This window comes from Schistocerca piceifrons, chromosome 3 (genome assembly GCF_021461385.2).
Source record: "Schistocerca piceifrons isolate TAMUIC-IGC-003096 chromosome 3, iqSchPice1.1, whole genome shotgun sequence".
NCBI classification, from domain to species: domain Eukaryota; kingdom Metazoa; phylum Arthropoda; class Insecta; order Orthoptera; family Acrididae; genus Schistocerca; species Schistocerca piceifrons.
The window spans coordinates 169953272-169979517 of NC_060140.1; the positions used below are offsets into that span (position 1 = coordinate 169953272).

At 40.6% G+C, this 26246-nt stretch overlaps 1 protein-coding gene across 1 annotated transcript in view; it reads left to right on the plus strand.

Moving 5' to 3' along the window:
- The window catches only part of LOC124788063 (melanotransferrin), a 120616-nt gene that overhangs the window by 16881 nt on the left and 77489 nt on the right, over positions 1–26246 (plus strand). The window contains exons 4-5 of the mRNA XM_047255153.1: positions 13645–13787; positions 19365–19482. Of these exons, the coding sequence (XP_047111109.1) occupies positions 13645–13787; positions 19365–19482 (261 nt within the window). The remainder of the gene's footprint in view (positions 1–13644; positions 13788–19364; positions 19483–26246) is intronic.

Below are 26246 nucleotides of genomic sequence, written 5' to 3' on the forward strand. Positions count from 1 at the left end.
AGTACATGCACTTTAATCAAACTTTTCAGCAAATAATACAGGGTTATTACAAATGATTGAAACGATTTCACAGCTCTACAATAACTTTATTATATGAGATATTTTCACAATGCTTTGCACACACATACAAAAACTCAAAAAGTTTTTTTAGGCATTCACAAATGTTCGATATGTGCCCCTTTAGTGATTCGGCAGACATCAAGCCGATAATCAAGTTTCTCCCACACTCGGCGCAGCATGTCCCCATCAATGAGTTCGAAAGCATTGTTGATGCGAGCTCGCAGTTCTGGCACATTTCTTGGTAGAGGAGGTTTAAACACTGAATCTTTCACATAACCCCACAGAAAGAAATTGCATGGGGTTAAGTCGGGAGAGTGTGGAGGCCATGACATGAATTGCTGATCATGATCTCCACCACGACCGATCCATCGGTTTTCCAATCTCCTGTTTAAGAAATGCCGAACATCATGATGGAAGTGGCGTGGAGCACCATCCTGTTGAAAGATGAAGTCGGCGCTGTCGGTCTCCAGTTGTGGCATGAGCCAATTTTCCAGCATGTCCAGATACACGTGTGCTGTAACATTTTTTTCGCAGAAGAAAGAGGGGCCGTAAACTTTAAACCGTGAGATTGCACAAAACACGTTAACTTTTGGTGAATTGCGAATTTGCTGCATGAATGCATTAGGATTCTCTATTGCCCAGATTCGCACATTGTGTCTGTTCACTTCACCATTAAGAAAAAATGTTGCTTCATTACTGAAAACAAGTTTCACACTGAACACATCCTCTTCCATGAGCTGTTGCAACCGCGCCGAAAATTCAAAGCGTTTGACTTTGTCATCGGGTGCCAGGGCTTGTAGCAATTGTAAACGGTAAGGCTTCTGCTTTAGCCTTTTCCGTAAGATTTTCCAAACCGTCGGCTGTGGTACGCTTAGCTCCCTGCTTGCTTTATTCGTCGACTTCCGCGGGCTACGCGTGAAACTTGCCCGCACGCGTTCAACCGTTTCTTCGCTCACTGCAGGCCGACCCGTTGATTTCCCCTTACAGAGGCATCCAGAAGCTTTAAACTGCGCATACCATCGCCGAATGGAGTTAGCAGTTGGTGGATCTTTGTTGAACTTCGTCCTGAAGTGTCACTGCACTGTTATGACTGACTGATGTGAGTGCATTTCAAGCACGACATACGCTTTCTCGGCTCCTGTCGCCATTTTGTCTCACTGTGCTCTCGAGCGCTCTGACGGCAGTAACCTGAAGTGCGGCTTCAGCCGAACAAAACTTTATGAGTTTTTCTACGTATCTGTAGAGTGTCGTGACCATATGTCAATGAATGGAGCTACAGTGAATTTATGAAATCGCTTCAATCATTTGTAATAGCCCTGTACTTGATTGGTAAATTAAGTGACACCTATTTTTTCCCTCTATGCAGCAGAATTTGTTGTTTTGTGTGCCCAAGTGCATTTATAGAAACAACCGTGTATCATATCTCAAAGGAAAGGAATAGTTGGAAAAAGATGATCAAAAAAGACACTGATATTTTTTCAACATTTCACTAACTTCAGAATATTGAGGTGCAAGCCTTTCTTTAGACATGGTGATGGGCAGTAGACACTGAGTGTAGCACAGTATGGCAAGAGTGCAGCACAATAGGGGAAGGGTGTTTAAAACTTCTCAGTTAAAGTTCGTAATAATCTCGACAGATGCAGATCTCTGATTTTCATGTCCTTGATTCTGAATTTTGTGTCTCAGCTTTGAAAGTGATTGACCGCACTTCCAGATGTTATTGACATTATGGCTTCATGAAACTAACTGAAGGCACACACATGTGGCTCAAACACACACTTTTCATGACCTGATGTGGAGACTGAGTTTGTTTGAAGTTTTTTAATTCAATTAATTTGAGTGACAGTACTGTCTATATTGCTGTGTGGGCTTCACATTGATTTAAGCATGTTTCATCAAAGTTTACATTTTGCCATTCTGTATTCCGAAATTGAAACACTGGTTGCAATTTACATGTAACAGCTTGAAATGTTTTAATTGCTGTATAAATTTGCTATCATACGAAGAGGAAGCAACTTTGGCCCCTGTGTAAATATATCTGTGCGTAGTGTTTTATAGGCAAAAGCTTATCACTTCAGGCAGTTATATTTCCTATCCGTCTGGCACTCACTTTTTAGACACATAACTTTTTTGGTTGCTTCCATAGTGCTAGAAGGAATGGAGAAATCATCTGCTACATGTCTTACTGTAGAGAATGAAAACTAATTATTCTCGTTTCTTCTTCTTCTTCTTCTTAATATTATTTTTACAATAGCCCTAATCAGCAAGACTGTACTGACAGGATGGTGAGATAGGACACTGCCAGGGGTGCAAACACAGACGGGACACAAAAAGTGAGGATAAAAAAAACTAAAAAAGAAAGTTGATGATAGAATTAACTGGGAAAAGTACATGAAACCCCCCCTCTCAGAGGCTCATAACTTTTTTGTGAGTACATGCTCAGCCATCTCAGGGCCCCACCCTTTGCAGCATTACTGGCTTTCTGTGCCGTAAGCTTATACTTCCACAATCTTTGCCCCCTTTGCATTTCCATCAGGTGATTCTCTTGTTGCAGACCCTACTTAGACCTCATTTGTGATTGGGACTCAAGTTTACATTTACTGCATTTTCTACCACTTTTCATTAAGTAAACATGTGGTCCCCATTGTTGGGTTTGTCCTGCAAACAATTTTCAGAATTCTCCAGAAGTGGGGATATTCAGGGAATGTAGCCCAATGCAGTGTATGCTCTACCTTTGTGCCTGTCCATCTTTGTACCTTTCCCTTCAATAAGGTAATATACACAAAATTTAGCACAGTAGCCATCCCATTGTGGAGTGGTCATCATGTACCTGCATGATGGTAGCCCCCTCACCAAGCAGGGATCGCACTGTTGGTGCCTGAGCTGAAAACTTCCCATGTCTGCCAAGGAGTATGTGCTCATCGTGACTGTGGTATGGGAACTCTGAGCAACAGATTACTAGCCAGGCAGCTGTTGCTTAGAGCTGCTGACACCTGTGGGGATAGCCCCGTTTAGAATGGGAATAGCCCCATTCAGAATATGTGGCACCATGGCAGATGAGCCACAGATGAAGTGGATAAAGTTATTTCCCGCTGGTGGCCATAAGGCCTCAGCAGTCTCTAAGAAAGGACAGTCTTCTTTTAATCCTTTGACTGCTGTTGATGAGTTTACTCATTGTGCTGCCTGCCGCTGCATGGGTGCTGATGCCAAGTTTAGTCGCGGCCACTGGTTTTGCCCTGAGCGGTGTTGACGAGCTAAGTCACACCCGTTTGCCTGCCCCTGAGTGCTGATGATGAGTGTAGATGCACCACATCTAAGAGATGATGATGAGATAAGTCGCACAGCAGACTTCCTGCCCCATGTCTCACTGGCCTTTTGCAGTTCTTGCCGCTAGCTAGGCATTTAATTCTTTGTCTGTTGTGAGCCTAGGCTTCTCACTATAGTTCACTGTTCATCTTAATTTACATCGGTGTTCTTCATGTCCTGTATTTTACAAAGAAAATGACAAGACATCATGTGTCCACTGAGAAAGAAATTACGGATATTCTACAAGGGGCAACAGTAAGGATGAACTGCTTGATTTTTGACGAAAGTGATAGCTCTTCCATAGAATCGGAAAGCTGTGGTCATAAACCGTCCACGTCAGCAGAGTTGTCAGTGCAGTCTCATGTTTCAACAAGAGACGTTAGTTGTTCTGAATCTGAAGAATCAGAAAGTTATAGTGAAACGCCTATGAAGAAACTACGTCTTAATGATAAATTTGACTGGAAAGAAGATGATTTTTGGCCAGTTAATCATGCATTTGATGATAAACTACTGGGACAGGTGTTTCGAATAGGAAATGAGCCAAGTATTCTGTCAGTTTTCATTTTGCAGAAGAACTGATGAAATATACAGGGTGGTCCATTGATACTGACTGGGCCAAATATCTCACAAAATAAGCATCAAACGAAAAAACTACAAAGAACGAAACTCGTCTAGCTTGAAGGGGGAAACCAGATGGCACTATGGTTGGCCCGATAGATGGCACTGCCATAGGTCAAATGGATATCAACTGCGTTTTTTAAAATAGGAACCCTCATTATTTTATTACATATTCGTGTAGTACCTAAAGAAATATGAATGTTTTAGTTGGACCCTTTTTTTCGCTTTGTGATAGATGGCGCAGTAATAGTGACAAACGTATAAGTACGTGGTATCACATAACATTCCGCCAGTGGGGACGGTATTTGCTTTGTGATACATTACCCGTTTTTAAAATGGACCGTTTACCAATTGCGGAAAAGGTCAATATCGTGTTGATGTATGGCTATTGTGATCAAAATGCCCAACGGGCGTGTGCTATGTATGCTGCTCGGTATCCTGGACGACATCATCCAAGTGTCCGGACCATTCGCCGGATAGTTACGTTATTTAAGGAAACGGGAAGTGTTCAGCCACATGAAACGTCAACCATGACCTGCGACAAATGATGATGCGCAATTAGGTGTTTCAGCTGCTGTTGTGGTTAATCTGCACATCAGTAACAGACAAATTGCGCGAAAATTGGGAATCTCAAAAACGTCGGTGTTGAGAATGTTACACCAACATCGGTTGCACCCGTACCCTATGCGCCAGGAATTGCATGGCTACAACTTTGAACGTCGTGTACAGTTCTGACACTGGGCACAAGAGAAATTATGGGATGATGACAGATTTTTTGCATGCGTTCTATTTAGTGACGAAGCGTCATTCACCAACAGTGGTAACGTAAACCAGCACAATATCCACTATTGGGCAATGGAAAATCTGTGATGGCTGTGACAAGTGGAACATCAGTAACCTTAGCGGGTTAATGTATGGTGCGGCATTATGGGAGGAAGGATAATTGGCCCCCATTTTATCGATGGCAATCTAAATGGTACAATGTATGCTGATTTGCTAGAAAATGTTCTACCGATGTTACTACAAGATGTTTCACTGCATGACAGAATGGCGATGTTCTTCCACCATGATGGATGTCCGGCACATAGCTTGCGTGCGGTTGAACAGTATTGAATAGCATATTTCATGACAGGTGGATTGGTCGTCGAAGCACCGTACCATGGCCTGCACATTTACCGGATCTGACGTCCCCGGATTTCTTTCTGTGGGAAAAGTTGAAGGATATTTGCTGTTGTGATCCACCGACAACGCCTGACAACATGTGTCAGTGCATTGTCAATGCATGTGCGAACATTACAGAAGGCGAGCTACTCGCTGTAGAGAGGAATGTCGTTACACGTATTGCCAAATGCATTGAGATTGACGGACATCATTTTGAGCATTTATTGCGTTAATGTGGTATTTACAGGTAATCACGCTGTAACAGCATGCGTTCTCAGTAATGATAAGTTCACAAAGGTACATGTATCACATTGGAACAACCAAAATAAAATGTTCAAATGTACCTACATTCTGTATTTCAATTTAAAAAAACCTACCTGTTACCAACTGTTCATGTAAAATATAGTGAGCCATATGTTTGTGACTGTTGCAGCACCATCTATCACAAAGCGAAAAAAGTGGTCCGACTAAAACATTCGTATTTCTTTATGTACTACACGAATATGTATTATAAAATGGGGGTTCCTGTTTTAAAAAATGCAGTTGATATCCACTTGACCTATGGTAGCGCCATCTAACAGGCCAACCATAGCGCCATCTGGTTTCCCTCTTGAAGGTAGCCAAGTTCCGGTCTTTTTAGTTTTTTTGTTTGACTTTTATTTCATGAGATCAATGGACCACCCTGTATAGCTGACGAAACGAATCGGATTTATTTGTTCACCAAGGAGAATACTCCAGAATCAGTGCATTCTCAAATATCAAAGTGGAAAGATACTGGACTTGAAGAAATTTATTGTTGTTTGGCTGTTTGTCTTTTGATGCGTCATGTGAAAAAAATGAAAGTTAGCGAATACTGGACCAGAGGTTTTTTCTAAATATTCCAATTTTTAATTAATGTAAGTGAGGAGACTGCTTTTTTTTACCTTTGAGAATGTCTCATTTCAGTGACAACTCTGCCAATACTAGCAGAGTCAGATCATTCAAAATTAGGAACATTTTCGATGAAGTTTGTACAGCTTTCTGTTGTGCATTTAATCCATATCAACATTGATGAAAGGACTCTTATCTTTCAGGCAATTCATTCCATCAAAACGGAGTAGATTCAGAATAAAAACATTTATGTTTTGTGATTGTAAGACTGGCTATGTCTTAGATTTCATTTTTTATACAGGGACATCGTCAGAAACTGAGTTCCACAGTTTGGGGAAAAGTCGTGACATAGTGGCTACACTTATAAGGCCTTGTTTAGAACGTAAACTTACCGTCTACCTTGATAGTTGGTATTCAAGCCCAGACTTATTTCCCTAGCTTCACAGCTATGTCCTTAAGAACAGACACAACATAGCGAAACTTCAGTTTATGTGTACTAATACAGTGCTTGCTATAAAGTGGTGTGACAAAGGGAAGTGTGGCTGTTGACAACATGTAACATGATATGATAGTTGACATGGGAAAGCCTGGCAGGAATAGCAGAGAGAAAATTAAGAAACCACGAAGCATTGTAGATTATAACTTGAATATGGGAACAGTCGGCCGTTCTTATATGCTGCTTAGCTCTGTCAGATGTGTGAGGAAAACAATGAAGTGGTATAAGTAGTTCTTTTTTCATGTTCTTAATCTTTGTGTTTTAAATGCTCACGCCCTACACAGGGCACTAATATGTTGTAAAATGTCAATAGCGGAGTTTCATCTGTCACTGGTAAGAGAACTTTCTGAAACAAAGGCAGCAGAGTGCAGAAAAGCTGGCAGGGGAAGGTGTTCTGATGATTATCGTGTAAGGGTTGTGGGAAGGCATTTTCCAAATGTTGGAACAAGTGAGCATTCCAAGAAAAGTACAGTAACATGTAGATGCATTGTTTGCTGGAAACAGAAAGTGTGTCGAGAAAGCAAGTATGAAAGTAAAACATGCAAGGTACCATTGTGTGTTGTACCCTGTTTTGAAAGTTACAACACGAAAACGAATTATTAACTGCAGCACAGAATGAATCAACAATGCTATCAGAAAAAAACTTCGAAAACGAAAAAAGAAATTATAAAAAAGTAAAAAACAAAATAAAAAGATTTTTTTATCTTTGTCAGGCCTGGTCCAAAACCTGGATCAAAAAGAAGGATGGAAAATATATTCACAGAGTATAAAAGGTACTCCTAAATTTGCAGTTAATGACTTTGAATCTTCTCTATAAGTGAATTTAATGAGCTAACAAAAAGAGAGAGACTTCACAGCTTTCAAATGTTGGAAAATCTGTTGAGTACTTAATGTGCAACAATTAGAAGTATAGCACAAGAAAAACAATTTGTTTCAGTCAGTCAGTCATTTCCAGCAATTCCAAATTATGACAGCACTTCCAAACTAAAGAAAAAAATACATATGCTAATAAAAATAAAGCTTTCAATTTATATATCTGCTAAGGACAGCTGCATCTGTGCCTGGATGGAAAACTTTACACAGTGTACCTATTACGGGTAAAGAGTCTGACTGCGAATAACTAAGCACTCAGTTTGATGTATTCTCAGAAACAAATACTAAACCGTTTGAAATTTCCAAATGAATCAGAAAATGAATTTAATGAAGTGAAATAAAATTTGTTCTTGCCATTGCTCACAGAAAATTCCGATGTTGTAGTGCAATCTGAAATATGATCTGTGTCTTGCTTTCTCCCATAAATGACGTAATATGACATTTTGAACAAGAAAAACACCATATAGTAATCTGTAATCTATGGCTTATTTGATTTGTTCTTGAGTTAGTACAGTGAGGAACCCATGGAGAAAAATCAGATGTTATAAACGGGTATGCAAGAAAAAATAGTAAACTATTGGGGTAAATCTAATGAATTGCGTCACTTTCAACATAAGCTACAAAAATCGTGTAAAAAAAAAAAACTACAAGAAAGATATAATTCTTAGTGATGGAAAATAGTTTAACGATTCAATCTGATTTTGCGGTAATTCATCTGCAGAGAAACTATGTAGTTAGAGCATTTATTTTGTATCAGCTGTGAGAGTGCACAGTGCTTCGTCTGGAGTCGTTATCACTCCAGAAATATTCAGCACAGGGACATGTGGGGCAGTGCGGATTGCTCTGGTCCAGGCGGCGGCTCGAGGAATGGGCACAAGCACAGGTAGCTGGATTATGCTCCAGGCTGCAGCACTCAGGGTGCCAAGCAAGTGGTGTGCCTCCAGCAGTCAAAGGGTTAATGCAGAGAGATATGGCCCTAAAATGTTCCCTTCTCTAGCTGTGCCTTGGGAGGAATGTAGGGCTAAGGGGCAAGCAGAGAAATACTTCCCCCAATACTTCGTTTGGACGAGGACTTATGGGGATTCCGTCTTGGCCATGAAGCCTTTATTCTTTATAGGAACTATAGAGGACAAGTTTGAGGAAGTTTCAACCATCTCCAAAATGAAGAGTGGGTCAATTTTGATCAAAACGGCATCTCGTGCCGAGTCATGAGCACTGCTCGCTTATAACGAGCTAGGTGATATACCGGTGACTGTCACTCCCTATAAAAGTCATAGTACAGTTCAGTGCATCATTTTCCACAGACATTTGCTCTCACAGTCTTATGATGAACTACACATGAACTTGGAGCGATGGGGTGTTCACTTTGTCTGTCGTACATAGGGGGCCAAAGGACAATAGGATCATTATCAGTGTCTTCGTCTTGGACTTTGAGGTCCGTTCATTGCGTAAAAAGGTTGTATCTTTGCCTTTACATATGTCTGCTTGTTTCTGTATATGTGCGGATGGATATGTGTGTGTGTGCGCGCGAGTGTATACCTGTCCTTTTCTCCCCCTAAGGTAAGTCTTTCCACTCCCAGGATTGGAATGACTCCTTACCCTCTCCCTTAAAACCCATATTCTTTCGTCTTCCCCTCTCCTTCCCTCTTTCCTGATGAAGCAACCATGGGTTGCAAAAGCTTGAATTTTGTGTGTGTGTGTGTGTGTGTGTGTGTGTGTGTGTGTGTGTTTGTTTGTGTCTATATCAACATACCAACGCTTTCGTTTGGTAAGTTATATAATCTATGTTTTTAGATATATTTTTCCCACATGGAATGTTTCCCTCTATTATATAAATATATAGTAGTATATAATGTGAAACTTGGTGTATGTATTCATTATACAATGTGGGGCAGAATGGACTCCCATCATATCTTGCATTATTCCAGCCATGACATCTACAATTGCCTTCTTAAGAGCTTCCGATGTCTGTGGTCAAACTTTTTGAAGTATCCCCAAACAAAAAAGTCAAAGGGGCTCAAATCTGGGGAGTGAAGGGGGGCCATGGAACATCTCCTTGTAAGGAGATCAGGAGGCCGGGAACTGTTCTTGCAGTATTTGGCATGAACGATGGGGAGTAAGAAACCAAAAGGCTTCTGTGTCATACTCCTCATCATACTCTTCCATTTTGGAGAGTAAAAATTTCTCCACCATCTCACAATAGTGCACAGAATTCACATTAACAGTTGTACCTCAAGCTTCAAAAAAGTAAGACACAGTAATGCCTCTGGAGGACACAGGGCTGTGCAGAGGTATTTGATTAAGTTCATGATTGTTTTCAGTCGCCCAATAACGAAAATTTTACTTATTTACTGAGTCGGATAGGTGAAAATGCAGTTCATCACTAGACCACAGAGTAGTGTCAGGTTACAAAGAGGCTAATATTGCACTGCAAGCATTGGTACATTTTACTCAGCCTTCTTTACTAAGTTCTTGAACAACCATCAACTTGTAGGAATGTAAGTGAAGGAAGGTCAGAGTGTAAAATTCGTCTTACCGTTTTGAACGATATTCCAAGAGCAGAAGCATGTGTCCGTACAGAGCACAATGGAGACTGTTCCGTGGACACTCGCACTACCACGACATTTTCAGGTGTCCTCACGCTTTTAGGTCGGCCAGCTGGTTTTCTAGGAACTGCACATCCTGTCGTCCTAACACTAGTAAATTATTTCCTAATGGTTTTAGCATCAGGAACCCCGTCATGATGATTCAAACCAAACCACCTATGAAAAGCCCTCTGCATCACCACCACACTATCATTGTTTTTAAAGAATGTTTCTACAACAAAGCCTCAATGCTCACCAGACCACGGCATGGTGACTGCTGAAAGTGGCATCATTTCCCCCACGTAACGCCACTACTCCCACTCCACTATTGCACTTACATGCTTTTCAGTGATTATTTGAAACTAGCGAGTCCATTCTGCCCCACCTTGTACGTATGGCATGACATTTTTGTAAATGTGCAAAAACTTATATAAGGAAAGGAAACAACCAGGAACCCACAACACAAAGGATTCAGTAACAGCTACAGTACAATTGTTTGCTGAGGTTGGTAGCACTATAATAAATAAATGTGGTAGTTCAGACTCTATTGGTGTCTCATGCAAATATTGTTCAGAACACCTCTCTCCTCCCCCTCCCCCCGCTCTTAAAAGTGCCACTGTACGAAGTGTCTGAAAAAAGTAATGACAGTGATAAAACTGTGTGTGAGCTGGCAATGCTGTGTTCTTTTACTTGTGTAGATCAGTGTGTTCATGCCTTCCAGATGCTTAGTCTGAGTTTCAGCTCCATACAGCCAGAATGTGATTTTTGAGTGACATCAGTGAAGTCATGTTTATGTTGTGTGTTATGAAAATGGAGCTGTGGAATTTAGAGCAATCTTATGCCATCAGGTTTTCTGTTAAACTAAGGGAATCTGCGAGTGTGACCGTTGAAATGTTGAAACAGCTTATGGGGAAAATTTGTTGTCAAGAGCACAAGTTTTTTGCTGGTACAAATCATTTTTGGAAGGCTGAGAGCACGTTGAAGATGAACCTCAGTCAGGGGGGCCTTCAACTTCAGAAAATGTTGAACATGTGTGAGCTCTTGTGAAATCAGACCGACATTCAACAATAAGGATGATGGGTGGCCCGTTAAACTTAAAACACTTTCACTATGCATCAGATTTTGCCCAAAGTTTTGCACATGCAAAAGGTTTGTGCCAAAAGGGTGCCAAAAACCTTCACAACTGAGCACAAGGCCTGTTGAAGAAATGCGTATGTTGATCTTCATGAGGGGATTGCCAGTGACCCCAAATGGTTCATTCATGTGATCACAGCTCATGGTTCCTGGATTTTTGAGTGTGATTCTGAGACAGAGAGACAATGTGAGGAGGGGCACACTGAGACATTTCCTCCACTAAAAAAAGCACAAACGAGCAAACCGTAGGTCAAAACAATTCTGATTTGCTGTTTTGACAGTATAGTAGGGCGATTTACATAAAGAATTTGTTCCTCTGGGACAAACTGTCTACCAAGTGTTTTCCAGAGATGTCCTTGAAAGCCCCAGGAAAAGGGTGAATCGAATGGGACTAGACATTGCAGACAAGTTGATGCTGCATCATGGCAACGCCCCGTGTCACACTACCACTTCCATCACACCCCACCCCACCACAAACGCACACGCACACGCACACGCACACACACACACACACACACACACACACACACACACACACACACACACACACATTCACTTGATAGGAAACCATGTGACTTACTTCTTTTCCTAAAATTGAAAAAGTCTTAAAATGACATTCAAAAGGAGAACATTCAAAGGAATGTGACTGACACTTTCAAGGTCCTACCAGTTGGAGCCTTTTAACACTGCTGCTAAGACTGGGAACAATGAGTATGCCACTGATGTATAGCTGCTGAAGGGAACTACTTTGTAGGGGACAATATTATTGTTTGGAAAAAAAAACAAAGCTTTTGTAGATACTTTTCTCACACTCCTCATAAAGTGTCTGCATAATACAAACAAGCCATAATTTGTACAGTGATGAACAGCCAGTGTTGTTGACAGTGGTGACCCTACAAGATTGATTATTAATATTTCTTGCCTAATGATAGTAGTCAAATGTTCAGACGATGTGACCATGGCATAAACCAATTCGGTGGGAAACTTCCTGTGTTCACAACATTTTCAACCATAAAGTGGCAGTGCATGCATAGTCTAAGCTTCAAATGGCCCTTTGAGGCATGTCACCTGCCTGTCATTTTATTTATTTTTCTGATTTATGAGCCTGTAGATTCATAAAGGCAGTCCAGTTTTGACTGAGGTTACTTTATATTTAAACTCTTCTCCTGAACCATATGTATGACCATTTTCACCAACTTTGTGTGGTTGTTTACATTAGAAGGTGCCATGATCACAACTTGCCAATGTGAAGATGATTTATCCATAAGCCAACATGGTGCAATAGCTGTATCAGCTGGCACTAATCTTATTGTGAAGATCTGTGAAAGAAAATGTCGGGAGTATATGGATGGAAAATTATGTGACTGTAAAGGATGAAACCTATAGTGGTCATTCTGTGCTCTTATTGCAAGTTTTTGTAGAGGCCAAATAGTGTTACTGTTGCTTATTTCTAAAATCAGAATTGTTAAATTTTGTTCCAATACTCTTTGAGTTCTCAGAATTATTCAAAGAAATTCATTCCTTTTTTCCTTTTCTTTATTCCTTTATTTTTGACTTGCAAATGACATGGATTTGGACGTATTAGAAGCTGAACTCTATTGGGGAAGCTGAAAAATGTAACACAGTGAAGGTGAGCACAGTTTAGTGACATATTTTGAAGGCATAGATACTAGTTTCTGATTTTCTTCTGTAGTTTGTTTGCATTAGTCTTCCTAATCTTTATTACATGTTCTGATTTACATTTCAATTGTAGTCTGTGTATGTAATAATTCCCATCCTTTTATCTGATGAACTTTGACTGGCAATTCAGCATATGTAGTGACTGTGCAGCAGAAAAAGCTGTTTCTTTGTCAGTTATAATGTTAAAGACTAAAGTTATGCCTTTTCAGCTATTAAATAAAAGATTGTTACTCCCTCACATGTTGTATGTGGTTGCTATTGTTTAGCATTTTGTTCCAGTTGTGAGAATATGTTGGTACTTGTCATGGCTTGCATTTTAATTCTTGCTTCATGGAAGGCAAATACTGTTACCTTTTGTGTAAGAATTTCTTTGTCCTGCAGTCGTAATTAGATACAAATTTCCCTGTAAAAGCTAGAGTTGGTGATGTGTATTCAGTTGAATTGGATGCAATTCATAATGATCTCCTTCCTTCCCTCCCACCCTCCCCCCCTTCCTCCTCCCTCTCCCTTCATTTCTCCTTTCTCCAGAAAACTGCCTATGTATATAGCCCAGTTGTAAAGTAGCATTCTTGGTATCTCTCGTTTAGTGTGTTTGGGGTGTTGAGGGTATTTAGAGGTAAACATTTTCATATAACTTTGTATTAACAAATTACCATGCCAGATCTATTGAGAATACAAATAAAAAGCAGTGCAGAACAAGCACACAATCTTAATTAAAAATCAATTAAAGCAGTGATACAAGTAAAGTGTTTCTTAGTCATTTATCCATTCTAAGCAGTATTACACTTTTCATCCAATCCTTAAATGAGGGAAGCAATTTATTAACACAATTGACACAATTAAAAATGTGTACTTCTGCAGATGGTCAGTTATTCTACTATGCTGTGGCTGTGGTGAAACGTGGGAACATGTCTGATGTGCACAGTCTGAATGCTCTACGTGGCAAGCGTGCCTGCTTTGGGAGTGTTGGAACGATGGCAGGCTGGGTTATACCTGTTTATACCGTGAGTATAAAATAAAAAAGCTAAAAATGTTTGTTCGTCATACTATTTGTATGTGATGTCTATGTAGCTAATATCCTGGTATCCAAATGTCAGTGTATAGATTACTGCCATTAGCCTCATACTTTGATCAAAAGTCATTCTGGGATTTTTAAAATTTGTTATTACTATCCCCCTCCCCCCAAGCAGTAGTTAATAACAGTTGTTTTGGAAGATTTTAGCACTTCATTGAGTATTGTTTTAGTAGTGTTTGCCCATGTCTGTAGAATTAATTTCTGTTTCTAACTCTTTATTTCATGTGTTAAATAATTTGGTTGTCCAATTATTTAAGAAAAAGTTAATAACCCAGAGAGTTGGTTAATCATAAAATATTTTGCACTTTTTAATGTGGCTTCCACATCTCAGAGATGTCTGAGCATTTGATTCTATTTTAAACTCTTAGATCTATTAGTACATGTTAGTGCCAATTTTACAGTCATAAGGGTTGTCTGCAATGTAACTGCATGTAACATTAAGAATTCAATTTTAGGTTTACGGATAAAATTCCATGTCCATGTCAAATGTCTTGGGAGCCAAACATTTCTAGCCCACAAATTTCAATACTGTGTGAGAAGAAGCTTCTTGGGTGATAGGTGACAAAATACTGCAGCGACATTTTAAAATTTTGGACCATGTTTGAAGTACTTCATTTCACGGAATAATTATTGTAAAGTTGCAAAACATGGAAAGATGGTCAAAAAGTTTGCATTGTGTTCATTCTGTAAGTTTCATGTCGTTTGATTCATTATTTTTGCTCAAAATGGTACAAAAGTTGTCAATAAATTTAATTAGTACAAAATTTCTCCAGAGTTTCTGAAACTTATTCTCTTCACGTTGTTGGTTGAGTGAGCTCTTCTTTTTGTGAACTTGGTGTTTTACTTTTGGTGCTATATATATATTTGAAGGAAAAAGGTTTACTGCAAAAATCAATTATTTTTAAACTCTTGTATCTCACTAAAAAGGCTACATCTCTCATAGTATTGAAATGTGAGGCCTAGAAATTTGTATACCTTCCTTTGTCATTTAGCGAACCTGGTCAGCAAACTTGAACAAAATTGTAAAGTCAACTGCCGAATTTCTCTAAAAATTAGACCATTTGGCATGGGATCACCCCGTTTATCTTACAGGACTGTATTTTAATGTACAGAAAGTTCTGGTTGAAAATAACAAATTATTTAGGATAAAGGAGACGACTCACTGAAAGGCAGAAGTGCTATGTTGTCGACAGATACACAAGCAAAAGGTACGGAGCTGTACTTTTCTAACTTCTGTAATGAAATTCCTTTCTCAAGCCATAGAACACACACACACACACACACACACACATATATATATATATATATATATATATATATATATATATATATATATATATATATATATATATATAATGGAAGGAAACATTCCACGTGGGAAAAATTATATATAAAAACAAAGATGAGGTGACTTACCGAACAAAAGCGCTGGCGAGGCAACAGTCTGTTGCGAAAGCTTGAATTTTGTGTGTATGTTTGTGTTTGTTTGTGTGTCTATCGACCTGCCAGCGCTTTTGTTCGGTAAGTCACCTCATCTTTGTTTTTATATATATAGTTATAATAGAGGGAAACATTCCACGTAGGAAAAATATATCTAAAAACAAAGATGATGTGACTTTCCAAATGAAAGTGCTGGCAGGTCGACAGACACACAAACATACACACAAAATACAAGCTTTCGCAACAAACTGTTGCCTCATCAGGAAAGAGGGAAGGAGAGGGAAAGACGAAAGGATGTGGGTTTTAAGGGAGAGGGTAAGGAGTCATTCCAATCCCAGGAGCGGTAAGACTTACCTTAGGGGGAAAAAAGGACGGGTATACACTCGCGCGCGCACACACACACACACACACACACACACACACACACACACACACACACATATCCATCCACACACATACAGACACAAGCAGACATATTTAAAGACAAAGAGTTTGGGCAGAGATGTCAGTCGAGGCAGAAGTGCAGAGGCAAAGATGTTGTTGAATGACAGGTGAGTTATGAGTGGCGGCAACTTGAAATTAGCGGAGATTGAGGCCTGGTGGGTAACGGGAAGAGAGGATATATTGAAGAGCAAGTTCCCATCTCCGGAGTTCGGATAGGTTGGTGTTAGTGGGAAGTATCCAGATAACCCGGACGGTGTAACACTGCACCAAGATGTGCTGGCCGTGCACCAAGGCATGTTTAGCCACAGGGTGATCCTCATTACCAACAAACACTGTCTGCCTGTGTCCATTCATGCGAATGGACAGTTTGTTGCTGGTCATTCCCATAGAATGCATCACAGTGTAGGCAGGTCAGTTGGTAGATCACGTGGGTGATCTGCCTTTGATCGTGTACACCTTCCGGGTTACAGGACTGGAGTAGGTGGTGGTGGGAGGGTGCATGGGACAGGTTTTACACCGGGGGCGGTTACTGGGGTAGGAGCCAGAGGGTAGGGAAGGTGGTTTGGGGATTTCATAGGGATGAACTAAGAGGTTACGAAGGTTAGGTGGATGGCGGAAAGACACTCTTGGTGGAGTGGGGAGGATTTCATGAAGGATGGATCTCATTTCAGGGCAGGATTTGAGGAAGTCGTATCCCTGCTGGAGAGCCACATTCAGAATCTGATCCAGTCCCGGAAAGTATCCTGTCACAAGTGGGGCACTTTTGTGGTTCTTCTGTGGGAGGTTCTGGGTTTGAGAGGATGAGGAAGTGGCTCTGGTTATTTGCTTCTGTGCCAGGTCGGGAGGGTATATATATATATATTATTGGGTGGTGGTATTGTGAGTTACCTTAGGTTTAGGCCAGGGAGGATACAGGAGTAAAGGATTTACCGTAAGGATAGTTCCCATCTGCACTGCTCAGAGAAGCTGGTGGTGGTGGGGAGGATTCAGATGGCACAGGTTGTGAAGCCATTGAAATTTAGCATATTGTGCTCTACTGCATGTTGCGCCACAGAGTGGTGCACCTTGCTTTTGACAACAGTTTGACGGTGGGCATTCATTATGGTTGACAGCTGGTTGGTTGTCATACCAATGTAAAACACTGTGCAGTGGTTGCAGTAGAGCTGGTATATAATGTGGCTGCTTTCACAGGTGGCCCAGCCTCTGATGGGGTAGGATAAGTCTGTGACAGGACTGCAGCAGGAGGTGCTCGGTGGGTGTATAGGGTAGGTCTTGGATCTGGGTCTTCCACAAGAGTATGATTCCTGTGGCAAGGGATTGGGGGTGGGAGTAGCATAGAGATGGAGTAGAATGTTGTGGGGGTTGGGTGGGTGGTGGAACACCACTCTGGGAGGAGATGGAGACATCTTGGGTAGGATGTCCCTCATTTCAGGGCATGATGATAGATAATCAAAACCCTGACGAAGGACATGGTTCAGTCATTTCAGTCCCAGTTTCTATTGGGTGACAAGGGAGACACTTCTTTGTGGCTGATTCTTGGGATGGATGTGAGAATCAGGTGTGTGTGGGGATATGGCACAGGAGATCTGTTTGTGTATTAGATCTGGGGGTATTGTTTATCTGCAAAGGCCTTTGTGAGGCCTTCAGCATAGAGGGCAAGGGAGTTCTCATCACTGCAGCTGCGTTTCCCACAGGTGGCCAGGCTGTATGGGAGTTATTTTTTGGCGTGGAAGGGGTGACAGCTGGCAAAGTGCAGGTACTGCTGGTTATTGGTAGGTTTGTTGTGGACTGAGGTGTGGCTGGAACCATTTGAGAGGAGGAGATCAGCATCTAGAAAGGTGGCATGATGGTTGGAGGAGGGCCAGGTGAAGGGGGTGGGAGAGAAGGTGTTGAGATTGTGGAGGAATGAGGATAAGGTGTCCTGGCCTTGAGTCCAGATTATAAAGATGTCGTCTGTAAACATGAACCGGGCCAAGGTTTTGGGTTTTGGGAAGCAAGGAATGTTTCCTCTTGGTGGCCCCTGAAGAGGTTGGCAGGATGGGTGCCATGGCTCTGCTACGAATTTGTTTATATGCCTTATCTTCAAAACTGGAATAGTTATGCATTAGAATGTAGTTGGTTAGATGTACGAGGAATGAAGTGGTAGGTTTGGAATCTGGTTCAGGTTTATTGATGGTATCTCTATAATCTGGACTCAAGATCAGGACACCTTATTCTCATTCCTCCACAGCCTCAACACCTTCTCTCCCACCCAGTTCACCTCGTCCTCCTCCACCCATCATGACACCTTCCTAGATGCCTACCTATCTCCTCCTCTCAGATGGCCCAATCCACACCTCAGTCCACATCAAACCCACCAATCCCCAACAGTACCTGCACTTCGACAGCTGCTACTCCTTCCACGCTAAAAAATCACTCCCATACAGCCTGACCACCCATGGCATATGCATCTGCAGTGATGAGAACTCCCTCACCCTGTATGTTAAAGGCCTCACAAAGGCTTCACAGACAGGCAATCCCCCCCCCCCTCCCCCACAGACCTAATAAACAAACCGATCTCCTGTGCCCCACACACACACACACACACACACACACACACACACACACACACACACACACCTGATCCTCACATCTATCCCAAAAACCAACCACAAAGAAGTGTCACCCATTACCACCCGGGACTGGAATGACTGAACCATGTCCTTTGTCAGGGCTTCAATCACAAAACCTCCCTAACCTAAACCTAGGGTTACTCACTGTACCCGCATCCCCCACCCAATAGAGAGTGAGAATGTGTGTGTGTGTGTGTGTGTGTGTGTGTGTGTGTGTGTGTGTGTGTTTCTCCTACAGCTTGAGAAAGGAATTTCATTCTGAATGCTAGCAGAGTGAGGCTCTGTTGTGTATCTGTTGATGATGCAGAACTTCTGGCTTTCAGTGAGTCATCTCCTCTATTCCTAAATAATTTGTTATTCAGAACTGTGTTTTATGATTGAATAAAATTATTTTGGATATTAGGTCACGTCATTATAAAACACTAAACAACTAATTGCTGACATTTCAACCTACTATGCAGTTGCCCTTTTAGGGCGGTTAACTGCATTTACTATAGTTAAGCACTCTGTAAAGGACTGCTGCAAAGTTGGTAGAAACGTCAGCAATTAGTTGCTTTACTGTTTTTTAATGACGTGGTCAAATATCCAACATTGTTTAATCAAAGTGACACTTCTCATGGATACCTACAAACTTGTATTATTTTCTATTTATTTTCTATGAAGTTATTCCTATGTATTGATTGTCTTTCCTTTCAGATCCTCATCTTTTCCAGTTGTTGGCAGTTTTAACCTCGGCTGTTCCTTCCTGATATTCCTTTGATGCATGCTCTGCATCTTGATTTGACATTTTTCTCAGTGTACTAACTTCTGTATTATTACATATTCTTTTCTCCTGTTGCTTCATTATCACTGAACAGAGTTTACAAAGAAGTTGATTGTATCATACTGCAAGAGACATAATCACTGTATTTTACATTAGGTAACTGTAACCATATTTACATGTGAGTAGCTCTGTTTGTATTGCAATTCTTTGGTTTTCTGTTACATAACAGTGATGGTTTTATTTTCAGCTTATGAGAGAAGGTGGAATGGAAGTGATAGATTGCAATAATCATGTGAAATCAGCCATAAACTTTTTTGGTCCAAGTTGTGCTGTGAATTCTTTGATAGATAAATATAATCCGATTGGTAAGTTAATATGGAAGTTATTCTCTTTCAGAGAGTTACATTTTAAACCTCATCTGTGTCATTGTGCTATATGTGATTTGCAAGTTTTTTTTATGAAAGAAATTGAGAGTGGAGCACTTGGTAGTAGAAATACTTACATCACTTGACTGTCTTTTGAGGAATTTCATCATTTTTCCTCTGTGATAATATAATAGTCTTTGTTACTTTATGAGCTATTGCAACCAAATCCAGTTAAGCAAGCTAGAGAAGTTGAATTAGAACAGTTAAAGAACACCAAGGATAAAATATTTTCTCTCTAGATAAGTTAGGAAAAGAAGGCCATGGCAAAAGACAGAGTTGAGGTGCTCATGGCAGGCAAGAAAAAATGTGCCACATACTAAGACATTTGCTCTAAATAGGAAAGATAAGCTCACCATTAACCCAATTCTACAGGAGGAGTGGCCACAGTATTTTACAGATCTCTGGACTCTCAAGAGTGGAGACCACGTAGGACTGGGGAGTGCAACTATACAGAAATATTTATGTAGACCAAATGATAATTTTTCTCAACATTTGAAAATAAACTCAATGATATGATGACAGAAAATCTGAATTGCTGAAATGTGGGCAATTGAATTTTAAAATTTGATGGGTGAACTTCTTAAGCTGTTGTTGGACTTGCAGATATCCACCTGCGGAACAGAATGTAGCTTTTTTATGCCCAGAATTGAAAAAATATAAAGAATGAAAACTGTAAATTACAGGATCTGCAAAATATATGCCAACATAATTCAGTGGCATGTATTTGTGATTGTGCAAACAATTCAAAAAGACATTGAAAATGGCTTACACACATAGAGACATTCCACTGACTGTTCAACGTAGCACAACTAATAGGTATTACAGAGAATATATCATGCTCATTTACAATGCTTTCATTGACTACTAGACAGCAGTTTATGAAAATGATGTTAAGTGATTTCAGGTATATCTAACCAAGTGGTTACCATAAATTTTTTTAAGGGCTGCCCAAAGTACATGCAACAGAATATTAATCAGAACGTTATGTGACAGATTACTTGAATGTTATAAGGAAAGATAGACCAAGGAAGACTGCAACTCACATTTATAAAACAGCTATAAATAATGCAGGAGTCTCTGTTTGTGTAGAAATGAAGAGTTTTGCTTCTAATAGATCCAAATAAAGAGCTACCAGTTAAATGAAAGCTTCGTGATGAGTAAGGAGGATACAACACTTCACAGGCAGAGATTACACAAGGACATACACTATACCAGATGATTTTCATTGGAGGCTGTACACACTAATGAAACGAGCAGAGCAGTTTATTCTGAATGAATGTCTGCCAGCAAAGACTAAAATCACAACATTCAGAGAAAGTGAACCATTACAGATACTAATATATAAAGCAAGAATGTATGTGTGTATGTCCGGGATCTCCTCCCAAGTCTTTGGATCGATTTCAACCACGTTTTGCACAGAAACAGCAGGAGTACCGAGTAACTGCACTGTGGGATTTATAACGTCCTAGCTCCCATAGGAGTGGAGATAAAGGCAAACTTTTTTCCAGCCCCTGCCCTACATGACAGATGGATTGAATAGGAGGATTATCGGTCTGTTTTACCTCCATGCTTTACAGTGTGGTCTGCACATGAGGGGCAAGAAATGGTTTTCCAGACCCCAGTGTTTAGGCTGCCCTGCACGACGGGCATGTTTTATGGTTGTAGTATCAGTCTGCTTTATCGAACTCTCTGCAGGGACATCTGCAGATGGGCCCAGCTGAGCAGAGAAAAGAGGAGACAGGAGATGGATTGTGAGAGAGGAAGAGAATGAGCTGGACTGAGAAATGAGAGGGGAAGAGATGTTTGGAGATAGGGGATGCAGGAGAAAGAGAGAGTTAGGCGAAGTGGTGACAGACAGAGAGAGGAGGGGAAAGGATATACATTGAACGGGGTGAGATGCAGGAGGTGGGTGCAATGTGTAGAAGGGTAGTGGACAGGTGAAAAAGGAAGAGGGGCAGGAGAATATTGACAGAGTGAGGGGAAGAGGATATGGACAGAAGGAGAGGGGGGGGAGATGATGACTTCGTAGAGAGGGGTGGAGGATATGGAAAAAGAGAGGGGGAGGAGGAGGAGAAGGAGATAAGGAATGGGAAGGAGGTGAGCTAGAAGGATGAGGAGGGCAGAGAGATGGGAGGGAGGAAGAGGTGAACACACACACACAGAGAGAGAGAGAGAGAGAGAGAGAGAGAGAGAGAGGGAGGAGGAGGAGATGTCTGCAATATACGTATCAAATCACAGATGCGAGTGAAGCTGCAAAGAAAAGTATAGTGTATAAATGTGAAGTGGCACGTATATTTTTCTGGGATCACGATATCAACCAAATTAACCACACAAAAAGAAATCGTCACAGTTTTCCAGACCCTGATGCGTAGGCTGTGCTGCGCAACAGGCATGTTGGGTTGTAGTAGTATCGGCCTACTTCATTGACCTGGTTTGCATGGCAGCCTATTTGTCAGGGACTGGGAAACAGTTTTCAAACAGCTGATGTGTAGGCTGCCCTGCACAACAGAGGTGTTGTGGGTGTAGTATTGGCCTGCTTTATCAACCTGTTTGGCAAGGGCTACTAGCGCAGATGGGCACAGCTGAGGGGAAGGTTGAGATGGATAGAGAAGAGATGGACAGACAGAGGAGGAGGAGACAATTAGAGGGGGAGGAGGATGTGGATAGAGAGAGGACTCAGGATGGGATGGATAGGGAGAGTTGGGGAGGAGGAGATAGGTAAGGAAAGGGGGCTGAAGGAGATGGACAGAGAGAGAGAGAGAGAGAGAGAGAGATGAGGAAGATTTGGACAGATGGGGAGATGCAGGAGGCAAGTGGAAAGTGTAGAGAGGACTAGGCAGGTGGAAAAGGAAGATGATGATGAGGAGGAGGATATGGTCTGAGAGAGGTGGAAAAGGTTATAGACAAAGTGAGGGAGAGGAATATATGGTCAGTGAGAGGGGGAGGAGGAGATATGTGGCAATATATATGTCAAATGCCTATGTGAGTGAAGCAGTGGGGAAAAGGTTACACGCATCCGGGATGTCCCACGTATATTTGCCGCCTCACATATTTCCGAAATGAAACAGATTGTGAAAAATGCAATTGATCAGGGATGCAGCCATGTCGGGGGCTCACACAATGGGCAGGAAAGCGCTTTCCCTACAAATAAACAAACAAACATTACTTTCAGCTTTTTTTTAACTGACACATGTGCATTCTTTCCACTGAAATGAAAACTAGAGGTACAATTGGTGATAATGCCACAGTTTCTGCCGTGATGCCATAATGCGGGTTGCCAGCACTGTCTTAGAGCCTGCTGTAGGCAACTCTTGCTCAGTGAATTACAGTAAAACTGTGGTGCCATTGCCATGCTTTAAAGTCTACATATTTAAGATGGTGTGAGGTTTAGAACAGTGAAAACAAGTCAGACGTCACTTATTGTACCTCCAGTTTTCATTTCGATAGAAAAATATAGATGTGCAATTTAAAAAAAAAAGTAACTTTGTGTTGAAAGTGATGTTTGTTTACATTTATGGATTGTGTATTTGTGTTGTGTGAGCCCCTGGTGTAGATGCATCCTGGCCAGTTGCATTTTTCACATTTTGTTTCATTTCAGAAATATGTGGTGCCAGAGTTAGCTGGGACACACTGTATGAAGCAGCATATATTTGGGTATGTCTGGAATATCCTCCTAAACCGCTAGATCGATTTCAACCAAATTTGGCACACAAACAGCAAGCTTCATAAGTATCAGCACTATGGGTTTATAACCTAGCTCCAATAGGAGTGGAGTATTGGGCAGAAATGTATTTTTTCAGCCACTGCCACATGTGCTACCCTGCATAACAGATGTGTTGTGTGGTAACAGTATCAACCTGCCTTATTGATCTGCTCTGGTGGGCAATGTACACACCAGGTGCAAGAAACAGTTTTCCAGCCCTCGATGTGGCTAGATATAAAGAGAACCAAAAATACCAGACAGTAACTAAAGATGCAGCTGGTTGTGAATTTCATACCGATACAATATTTTGTCTGTTTAGCTTGTCACTATTATTAGGTACTGCTGATGCTAGGATGAAGCTTCATGCTTGTATACAGTTGCCAGGGTGTACATTATACTTATTAAAAACTTTTTTATATGAAGAACTTTCTCCTTGTTAAAAACTATTTTATTATGAGTAGTGTGTAATGATTAATTAACAAGCCTTAAAGAAAATTCAGAGACTATGTATATGCAAGGTAGAACCGATCTTTGTTTAGAAACCACATTCGTTTTTCTTAAAGAAACAAATGATATTTTAAGGAAGCTGAGACTTACCCCTCTTGTGACTTAATTCTGTTATCACTGTTAATGTAGTAAGAGGTAATGTTATGTACTTTTATGAAATAATAATACTTTCAGTCTTAAATAGCGTGCGTCTGCCAGTCATTGTAGATAACCTATTGATGTCACAATATTGAATTTGTTAATGAATTTCTATTTTATGGATGGATTTACTGGGGAAACTGCTCTCACACCGTTTGAAGGCAAAGTGTCCAGTTACTCATCGCGTCATGTCATTTAAGTATTTCGTGATCTACATGTCAAACCTGCAGGTCCAATTGAATATTCACTTCTACTTTTTATGTGGAAGTCACAGTGGTATTTTATGGTCAATGAACCTTCAAATAGTGATGGTGCTGTATAGCCACTAGGGTGTGATACATTGAAGGAATAAAATTGGAGATGGCATAGAAATCTAAAACAACAGTGACTGAATATTCTGAAAAGATTAAATGTATTATGATGTGTGTTGAATTAGTAAGCACATTTTACCAGCAGGTTTGTAACATGTCTGTCCCTAGGCTAATTCATAATTATGCGCTGCGTATTTTATGTTAAATTACTTATTTTTCTTCCTTTTAACAGCCACCAAGGAAATATATGTTACAGCTCTCCCTGTAGTGCATTCTCTATCCAGTCACATATAAGTGTACTTTACACAGTCACTCCCATTCCAAGTGTTGGGAGACGTGATGAGCTATATTAGGTGATATGGGAAAAATGTAGCAAGGGAGAAGCAAGAGAGGGGAAGTGGCAAAGAAAAGGGATGGCCAGTGGTTAGGAATTCACTACTGGAGAAAGGTTAACGTAGTTTGAGCAGATATAGTAAAGTGATGCACATGGTGATGTTCAAGATAGGTGTTGTTAGACACTGTGGAAGATGTTTTTAGACTCCTAGGATCATAAGTTGAATTAAAAATAAAGATCCTGAGTGAAGTACTGAGTAATACGCAGCTTATTTCTGTGGGATAGGTGGTAGGGAATGTGGCGGACCTTAGTATAGAATACGGTTTTTTTTTAGCAAAGGCGGAAGATGTGTTGAATGGACACTTCTCACCTACGCAATTCAGAGAAGTCTGTGTTAGACAGAGAACACATATGTCATGGGTTGCTTAGTAGATGTTAAAGTGAATGTTTTGTATTCTTGGCGTGCTCTTGTCACTGAGTGATTAGCCTTTGCTGTGGGCCTCAATTTGATGGTGTGCAGGTGGCCTGCTGGTTAATGGAAAAGTCCACATAAAAGGCAGATCATGGATGACAATGGAGTTGGTGTATGACATAACTGCTTTCACAGATGGCCTTGCCTTTGATGGAATAAGATATGTTGGGCAATATATGGGACATGTTTTTCATCTGGATCTGCCATTTGCATATGATTCATGTGTCAAAGTGTTGGAAGCTTTAGTGGCATAAGATTGGGCTAGTTGAATGAATAGCTAAATATTACTTTGGAGTGAATTATAAAGACTTTGGGCAGATGTTCCTTGTCTCAGCATAAAATGAAAGGTAGTAGTATTCACTCTTGCCTCATCTATTTACATTTACTCATAATTCTTTGGACCTGTGGACTTTTTCAACACTATTCTCTCAGTGGTTTCCTTTCCCACCAGTCTTTTCATGACCTATTCTTACTGCATACCCTCTCTCTATATCACCTTGTGTAGAACTCCCTGTTTGCACAGCAGAAAACTCTCTGATGCAGTATTCTTAGCCATTTCCCGTTTTGTCCTTCCTTCTCATAGCCTTCCTCTACCTTTCCCATGCCTTCTCCTTGTTCATCTCACCTCCTCCACCCAACACAACTCCTTACCAAGTCAAACCAATAGAACAGTGACATATGGAAGAAGAATGCATTTTTTATGCTGAACTAATTCTTTTTTGTGTTCCTATCTGCTGCTCATTTCCTCCAGTATATAGCAAATGGTGCCATAGCTCATTGCATTGTTTGTATTCCACCCAGTTTTTTTTCCAATACTTGAAAATCTCACGTAGAACCTGAACATAATCGGAAAAAGGAAAAAATGTAAAATGATGTTTGACAAACTAAAGTGTGATGATTGTTGGAAAATTAGCAGAACCGTTTTGCAGGAAGAATGGATCAGAAATATGCTAGTGAATCTAAGCCAAAGGGTGATGGCAGAATAGAACAGATTGGAAATTAATAAGAGACATAGTTTGCATCTTACCAAAAGCTGCAGATTAGTTTTTCTTAGTATTTAAAAATTTTGGTTACTTATTTTCTCTTCCATTTACTCAAATCTTTCCATGTTTTATACTTAATTTTGTTTGCTTATGTATGCGTATTTATAACTTTCCTACCTTCCTGAATTGTATTTGATTTTTGTACAGCTTCTGTCTAATTGATATTTCAGAAGATTTGTCATTTTTTTATGTAGTG